The sequence below is a fragment of the Salarias fasciatus genome, chromosome 6 (genome assembly GCF_902148845.1).
Source record: "Salarias fasciatus chromosome 6, fSalaFa1.1, whole genome shotgun sequence".
Classification (NCBI taxonomy): domain Eukaryota; kingdom Metazoa; phylum Chordata; class Actinopteri; order Blenniiformes; family Blenniidae; genus Salarias; species Salarias fasciatus.
The window spans coordinates 3,257,569-3,266,273 of NC_043750.1; the positions used below are offsets into that span (position 1 = coordinate 3,257,569).

The window sequence follows — 8,705 nt, forward strand, 5'->3', positions numbered from 1 at the left end:
TAACAGCTGTAAGACTGGAGATGAACACATGACTGCAGTGTGGGACAGTTATGTGAGTGTGAGACATCTGGACACTCAGTGTGAGACATTTGGACACTGAGACATTTGGACACTCAGTGTGAGACATTTGGACACTCAGTGTGAGACATCTGGACATCATTTAGCTGAGAGACAGGATGGAAGGCTGAGCGTTGTCCTGCTGCTGCCCTCTGCTGGCGGCGGTGTGGAGCAGCAGCGCTGAGCGGCGCTCTGAGGACTCTCTGGGTCTGGACGGGTCCAGATGAAGGTCTGCAGAGTGTTCACAGCTGCAGCTCTCAAACTGGGGTTCCCGGACCCCCAGGGGTCGGCGAGCCGGAGCTTGGGGTCCGTGAAAAAAACACCTGCCCCGGGACCGGGACCGGGACCGGGGCAGGTGGCGGTCCCGGTCCCGGTCCCGGTCCCGGTCCCGTGGTGGTTCTCCATGTTTTCCAGTCGCCTCTTCTCTGGTAACTGAACGGCACCTGAGGGTACCAGAGCAGAACCAGGCTGGCCCGGCAGGCCGCACGGCGCTGCGGCTCACCTTCAGTTCGTCCGATTCCAGGATCCACGGCCGAACCCGACCCGAGACCGCCCACAACCCAAGACCACCCAGGACCCGAGACCACCCATGACCCGAGACCACCCACGACCCGAGACCACCCACGACCCGAGACCACCCACGACCCGAGACCACCCACGACCCAGCAGATCCCTCCGTCTCCACCAGCTCCTCCAAACCGAAACGCTTCCAGAGTTTCTCCACAAGTCTGAACGTCTGGGAAATAATCTGTCGGCCCTGAAGCTTCACCTTTATTTCTCTCTTTCTGTGTGTGCACACTTTTAGTTAATGACCGCGTGGGTTGGTGTGTGTGTGTGTGTGTGTGTGTGTGTGTGTGCGCGTGCTAGCACCACCTGGTCACTCCTTTATATGAACTCTTTGCAAGTTTTCCTTGTGGCTGCCGCTCTGCGCCGACAGGTGGCGCTCTGCTGGCCCCGCCCCGCCGGTCGGTGATCCTGTGCGCCTCCGGCCGTCCCGATCGATCAGCTGATTCTGCACCGAGATCCTGAAGGGCTCTGTACGCTTCTCCGTCGCAGCGACGCAGAACCCACGCCGTCTACGCAGCGCCCTACGGCGGGGCTTGACGCGCACCTCCCAAAAATCCTAACCACGCCTGGAGGCGACGCGTGGCGACGTGAACGCCGAGGGCTGTGATGTCCGCTTTCGCGTTGTTTATAGAATGAAGTAGAACAATATCCTCGCCAGAGGTGGCCAGAAAGTACCTTCCCACGCCATGTTTTTGTTGTGCCCAGTCAGTTAAAGAGCTGGGCTGATTTGAATCACCTGCAACAAACAGTTCTGGGCCCAGCTGATCACGATCAGCCCAGCTCTTCCAGAACCGACTGGCTACACGGAAAACACGGCATGGGAGAGTACTTTCTGCCCACCTCTGATCCTCACCCCAAAGGCTTTTCTGATCCCAACAGAGCTTCGGGAGAAATTTAGATCCAGAATGGAGCGGCGCACATCGCTATACTGCTAGCAGTGTTAGCACTGCTAGCAGACGGGGCTGTGTGTAGAGCCGCTCCCAAAACGGCTTTAATCGTCTAAAAGCTCATTAGTTTCACCAACATTTCCTCCTGGTCCGCTCAGCCTCTCCTCCTCCACAGCCCGGGTCCGATATGTCATATATGCAGATCAGAGATGGGAAATAACGACGTACAAGTAACGAAGTACTGTAAGGAAGTACATTTTTTGGTATCTGCGATGCAGATGTTCGGTCAGTGAAGCGAGTCCAGATATCTATGTCTATAGATTTATAGACGTATTTCTATAGATCTATAGACATAGATGTATAGATCTATAGACATAGATGTATAGATCTATAGACATAGATCTATAGACATAGATGTATGTCTATAGATCTATGTCTGTGTTGGAAACCGCATACTTACCTACTACTCATACTAACTTACTGAGTATGCAGTGCGTTTACGCTGGCAGTAGGCGAGAAGTTCCTGGATGCATACTGCATTCACCAGAAATGTTGAGTAGACATTGTGAGTTCACTACTCATACTGAAATTACCCAAGATGCAACGCGACGGACAGCGGCTGCGCCAGACAGAGCTTGCGCCGCCTGGCGGCCGGCGGGTCTGGTGGGGTCGGGTGGGCGGCCCGCACTCTGGGTCCGGCCCCGGACGGTGGGAGAAACTCTGCGCTCGCCAGCGGCGGGCGCGCCGCACCGGTTTACCTGGGGGTCCGCTGCCGGACCCCCGGGCCCCCCGGTGTGACGGCCGGGGGGCCCGGGGGTCCGCTGCCGGACCTCCAGGCCCCCCGGTGTGACGGCAGGGGCGGGCCGCTCCGTAGGACCACTGGGTGAGACACTCGGCTCTAAACCACCACTTTGAGAGTTTCGAGCTAAAGTGAAATCAGCTTTAGCAGGTCGATTTTGGCTGGGGGAGGAGTGCAATGCATTGTGGGTTATAATGTAGTATGCTGTAAACGCTTTGCGTACTGTCTGATGGACTGGGGATGCAGGATGCAGTATGGACAGCATGGGTATGGCAGTATGCAGCAGGCAGTATGCGGGTTCCATCGCAGCCAGCGTCTGGCTAAAGCCGGAGCTCCGGAAGCCGCTTCGTCGTCGTGACTGCCGATGGTGAAACAAAGCCACGCCCCCTAGCGGCTTGGCGGCGACGCTGCAGAGGAGGGCGTTCCCCTGACGCAGAAGCAGGATGTGTTCAGGGACAGCGACCCCGAGAGGCCGAACGGCGTCCACCCTGCAGCTCTGAAACCGCCTCAGGCTGCCGAGGAAAACTTCAGCTCCAACTTTGGGACAACTTTTCATTCTCAGCTGTTTTTTTTTTTGTACCGACGTTAGTGGTTCCGCTGTTCCTTTCCAGAAAGTTCAATGATCAGAACCCAGAACAGAAACACTGAATCCACCCCAGAGCGACAGCTGGACCGGACAGGACGGACTGGACTAACCGTCTTCTGGTGAGCGGGTCAACGGTCGACCAGATGACCCAAACCCCAGCAGCCCCGCGCCTCCAGGCCACAGGAAGGACAACGTCTCACTTCCTGTCCTCTCAGCAGCTTTCATCCGTCTGTTGTTTGGAGTTCTTCATATTGTGCCTGTTTTAAAGCCTTGTTCATCATGTGGTGACCTTTATTAAAACATCTTCCTCACCGTCTTCATCTTCATCACCTCGGCCAGCTCCAGCACCCGGAGCCCAGGAAACAGCACGGCGCGCTCAGCCGGGTCTGACCGGGTCTGACCGGGACTGACCGGGCCTGACCGGGCCTGACCAGGCCTGACCGGGCCTGACCGGGTCTGACCGGGCCTGACCGGACCTGACCGGACCTGACCGGGCCTGACCGGGCCTGACCGGGCCTGACCGGGACTGACCGGGCCTGACCGGACCTGACCGGACCTGACCGGGTCTGACCGGGCCTGACCGGGCCTGACCGGACCTGACCGGACCTGACCGGGTCTGACCGGGCCTGACCGGACCTGACCGGACCTGACCGGACCTCAGCGGGCCTGACCGGACCTGAGCGGGCCTGACCGGACCTGACCGGGACTGACCGGGTCTGACCGGACCTGACCGGGACTGACCGGACCTGACCGGACCTGACCGGGACTGACCGGACCTGAGCGGGCCTGACCGGGACTCTCTCAGCCCAGTCTGGACTCCTGCAGACCCCCAGGCTGTTTGGAACCTCCTGCAGACCGGGTTCTCCTGCAGACCGGGTTCTCCTGACTGGATCAAAGTGGATCAAACTGAGCTGAGAGGAAGTGGGCGTCTGGGGCGGATCTGGACCTTCTTGTGGATCTGAGGGTCTGGTTCAGGGATCCAGAGGAAAACCAGAGCGTCACATTTAAAGTTTCTCCCAGTTTTTATTCTCTGCATCAGGGTGGAAACATGAAGACCACAGACCGGCCACGGGGACCGGGAGACCGGAGCGGACATGTCTCCGGTCCGCCGGGGGGACGGCTGGACCCCCACAGGTCCCACAGGTCCCAATAAATACACATAAACACTGAAGTCCACACGGATCAAAGTATATTCAGCACAGGAGGGACGAGTGGGCAGAACGGCCCACACTGTGTGTGTGTGTGTGTGTGTGTGTGTGTGTGTGTGTGTGTGTGTGTGTGTGTGTGTGTGTGTGTGTCTCTATCGGTACAGGTAGTCGGCCTGGATGTTGGCGGCGATCTCGGCCTCCCACTTGTCTCCGTTGTTGAGCAGCTTCTCCTTGTTGTACAGCAGCTCCTCGTGGGTCTCCGTGGAGAACTCGAAGTTGGGGCCCTGCGGGGTGAAGGGGTGAACAATGAGCACATGAGCCGGAGCCATGTCGACACACACACACACACACACACACACACACACACACACACACACACACCTCCACGATGGCGTCCACGGGGCAGGCCTCCTGGCAGAAGCCGCAGTAGATGCACTTGGTCATGTCGATGTCGTAGCGGGTCGTCCTCCTGCTGCCGTCCGCCCGGGTCTCCGCCTCGATGGAGATGGCCTGGCGCGCGCGCACACACACACACACACACACACACACACACACACACACACACACACACACACAGTCAGCCCTGCAGCGGCCCGGGCCGGTCCTCCCTGGTCCTCCCTGGTCCTGGTCCTACCTGGGCAGGGCAGATGGCTTCACACAGCTTGCAGGCGATGCAGCGCTCCTCTCCTGACGGGTACCTGCCGGAGCAGCGGGGCAGTCAGTCCTCCACCCAGAGACCGGGTCAGACCAACCCCCCCAGAGGACCCAGACCTGGACCCGGAACCCCACAGCGACCTAGAACCTCACGGGGACCTGGAACCTCGGGGCACCACGGCACTCTCCCTGAGAGCCGTCAGTCTCTGGACCTTCAGGACGGTCCTGGTGACTTGTCTCTATAAGCTCACTTGGCGGTCAGGGACAGAACCTCTGGACTGGAGGACCAGGGCAGACCAGGGTGGTGGCTCCTCTTTTAAAAAGGGGACGGGAGGATGTGGTCCAACCACAGGGGGGTCAGACTCCTCAGCCTCCCTGGAAAGTCTGTTCCAGGTCCTGGAGAGGAGGACTCAGCCGAGTCACACCTCAAATCCTGGAGGGAAGAGGAAGGTTTTGGAGGAGAGACGTCACCAGGGGGAGGGGCTATGTCACCAGGGGGAGGGGCTATTTCACCAGGGGGAGGGGCTATGTCACCAGGGGAGGGGCTATGGCACCAGGGGGAGGGGCTATGGCACCAGGGGGAGGGGCTACGTCACCAGGGGAGGGGCTATCTCACCAGGGGGAGGGGCTACAGCACCAGGGGGAGGGGCTACGGCACCAGGGGGAGGGGCTGGGAGTAGAGCCACGACTTCTCCACATCCAGAGGAGCAGTGAGTAGGCTCAACTTCTGTTTAGGACGGAGCCTCCTGGACACCTCCCTGAGGACAAGTTCTGGACATGTCCCACCAGGAGGAGGACTTGGGGAAGACCAGGACAGGACGGACTGGGATGAGAACTCCTCAGGATCCTCCAGGAACAGTCTGGAGACAGGATGAGTCTGGGGACAGGACATCTGGACATCCCTGCTGCCCCGTCAAATCTCTTTTTACTTCTTCATGGATCGTCTGAGCTTCAACTCTGATCAGCAGCTTTTCTCCTTCGGCTGCTTTTCCAACATTCAGAGATGAAGACATTCCAACACCCGTCCCCCCGATGGACTCCCTAAAGCTCCGCCGCGTCCCGCAGGGCCTTTTAAAGGACGGACGGTTTCTCTGTAACTCACTGAACCGTAACTGCGGCAACGCTGCAACCAGGAGCGACACAACAGGCGTAAAGCCACCGGAAGGCTCCTTCAGGACAACGGCCCACTTCCTGGTCCCGCCTCCTGCTCCCTCTCAGCCAATCACCTGCTAATCCTAAAGGTGCGTTCAGGAACCCCAGGCGGGTGGGAAATCAGCGCGTCATCCACATTTAAAGGTTACAGGAAGTCCGGACTGCGTGCTGAGCGAGGACGGACGCAGCGTCCGGCGGACAGACGACAGGCGGCAGCAGAAATGTCCCGCCCGCGCGCACACACACACACACACACACACACACACACACACACACACACACACACACACACACACACACACACACACACACACACACCTCGCCATGTCTTCATCTCCACCATCGCTGGCGAAGACGACATCGCTCCAAACTCTGAGGTCTTCAGACGAGCTCCGGAACGGCCCCTTCATGGGGGCCCCGGCCCCTTCATGGGGGCCCCGGCCCCTTCATGGGGGCCCCGGCCCGCTCGGGGTCCAGACCTCCTGCCCCCACAGCAGCGCCTGACCTCAGAACTGCTCTAAAACTCCCGACTCTTCTGGCAACGCTCAGAGTGTCCCCGGACGGAGACGGAGGCGGTGTCCCGCACACGCCGTCACGCCGCAAACCAGCATTTTATAAAAAACCAAACTACCGTCTGGTAAAAAGTCCCGGCAGCCGAGGCCTGCAGCTGGACCGCCCCGGACCGGTCCGGACCGGAGACCCACCTGCGCAGCGCGTGCTCCCCCCGGAAGCGGGGCGACAGCGGGCCCTTCTCGAACGGGTAGTTGATGGTGGCCGGCTCTCGGAACAGGTAGCTCATCGTCATCCCCAGACCTGCAGCCAGGCACACACCCGTCACACCGCTGAACCCGGAGCCCCGGGCCGTGTGTGTGTGTGTGTGTGTGTGTGTGTGTGTGTGTGTGTGTGTGTGTGCGCGCGCTGACCTCTGAAGAGCTCCGTCCACAGCAGGGTCTGTGCGGCCCGGTCCGTGATGGACTTCATGTCTGTGGGGATCTCCTGGGCGTTCACATACTCTGCACACACCAGCGGGAAACGGGTCAAAGGTCACACAGGTGAAGCACCGTCTCCGGTGACCTGGACCACACTCTCGGGCCTCTGGCTCTCCAGGACGGGTTTACGGCGCGGGGAGACACTCACTGAATCCTGGTCTCTGTGCAGACACACTGAGGGACCTCACCAGGCTGGGGCTGGCCACCGATGTGCCTGAAGCCAGACGTACAAGCAGATCGTCATCAAAAGCAAACTCACACGAAAGGCTAAAGAGTGGCAGCGCCATACCTGGCCTGGAGGCGGAGTACAGCAGACGCAGCGCTGCAGCCATGACGCACCTGCAGAGCAGCACGGGGAGATTTATCATTCAGGGGCAGCAGAGACCCAGACCCCGCTGCCCCTGCAGGCTCGGACTCCAAGCCTCCACAACATTCAGAAACTGCAGTGAACCGGTGTTGTGCCACGGTACTTACCCCGATAGAAAGTGTGTCCCCTGTTCGCGGGATGGAACTACACCCTAAACAATGACAAGTACTATCATGCAGATTGTAGTATGGGTGTAGTGACTGTTACCGTTTTATTGTGCTGCTTTTTTAATTGAACATAAACAATGGACTTGTTTATTTTGATATATTGACACGCTCACTTTTTCACCTGCAGCCCTTCATCACACTGTAGCGCCATAAGAAACTGATCTGACAAAGAATCAGTCGCCTTCGTTAGCATCGCTCTCTCTCTTCATGCCATGCTCATACGTTGACTTCTGATGCTGTTTGGGATCATTTCTCTTAGATTAGAATCTTGCTGCTATTTACAATCATCCGGAAGTTCTATCCACACTTCCAAAATAAAAGCGCATATCCATGAAAAACGTGAGGATTCGACCATATTTAGCCTGCAAAAATCTGTACCCCCCGTGGAGAATGTTCGAACCAAAGACCACCATGATGACATTTATTTAGTGATCATCTTTAAGAGTGATGATGCTGGAGAGTTTCACAGGACTGGCTGACTTCTTCCCTGAGCTACAGAGGAGTACACGTTATTTCAGGGGATACACGCTCTATCGGGGTGAATACCTTGGCACAACACCGGAGCCAAGCAGCCCGGCTGCAGGGTCCCAGAGGCCCGCTGCACCGGAAACACGTTGACTGTGTCGCCAGAGCATCAACAGCTGAGAGAGACACGCGCTTTAAAACTCCTGGAGAAGTCAAAGCGCGGGAATCACACCATCCGCCACAGTGACACGCGCGAGGACCCGGCTGAGGGACCTGGAAACCGCTCCGGTTCAGCACGGAGCCGTGACCCTGAGTGCGGATGCGAGTCCGCCTCACGTGACGAAGCCTCTGCAGCCGGTAACAGGACGTTATTGAAGAACGCGGCACGCGCCTTCCCGTCCTGTAACCGCCGGAGCACGAGCTGCACCCGAAGGAGGAGCACGAGCTCAGCCGGGAGTGTGGAGGTCTGCCGCTCAGCTCAGCTAAGCTAAGCTAGCGCCGCCGTCAAGGACTTCTCGCGCAGAGGTCGCTTGAGGTGAAGTAAACGTGGCCGGGGCTCCGGGGCCGCGGCGGCCGCGGCGGGGCCGGTTCACTGTGGAACGGCGCGAAAAACGTCTTCTGAGCAGCAAGCAACGCTTAGAAACTCACCGAAAAGTCGCTATTTGGCCTCCTTAACCAGAACAGCGGCTCGGACTCTGCGTGAACCGGAAGTGTTGTAACGTGATGACGTACTACGGACAACTAAGTAGTTCAAAAAGGATTCACGTTCGCTCAGGCGTTGTGCGAAATACGAAGGTTCTGATTCAAAAATACAAATAATAAATAAGAAAAATTTAAACATTCTTGGTTTGCTGTTTACTACTAATA

At 58.1% G+C, this 8,705-nt stretch overlaps 1 protein-coding gene across 1 annotated transcript; it reads right to left on the minus strand.

Moving 5' to 3' along the window:
* Positions 1-3,905: 3,905 nt before the first annotated feature.
* Positions 3,906-8,569, minus strand: LOC115390455 (NADH dehydrogenase [ubiquinone] iron-sulfur protein 8, mitochondrial-like). The gene is made up of 8 exons (XM_030094338.1): positions 8,487-8,569; positions 7,129-7,178; positions 6,988-7,053; positions 6,774-6,863; positions 6,555-6,663; positions 4,679-4,742; positions 4,426-4,554; positions 3,906-4,328 (listed from the first exon to the last, which is right to left on the minus strand). The coding sequence occupies exons 2-8, from the start codon at positions 7,169-7,171 to the stop codon at positions 4,197-4,199; spliced, it is 633 nt and encodes a 210-aa protein (XP_029950198.1). The 5' UTR covers positions 7,172-7,178; positions 8,487-8,569; the 3' UTR covers positions 3,906-4,196.
* Between the last annotated feature and the right edge of the window lie 136 nt (positions 8,570-8,705).

What these genes read in the sequence shown, in the direction of transcription:
- LOC115390455 (XM_030094338.1), bottom strand. Translation starts at nt 7,171, where the DNA reads ATGGCTGCAGCGCTGCGTCTGCTGTACTCCGCCTCCAGGCCAG. An exon ending in GTACTCCGCCTCCAGGCCAG is followed by an intron (nt 7,054 to 7,128) that starts GTATGGCGCTGC and finishes GTCTGGCTTCAG; the next exon opens with GCACATCGGTGGCCAGCCCC. An exon ending in GTGGACGGAGCTCTTCAGAG is followed by an intron (nt 6,664 to 6,773) that starts GTCAGCGCGCGC and finishes GCCTGGCTGCAG; the next exon opens with GTCTGGGGATGACGATGAGC.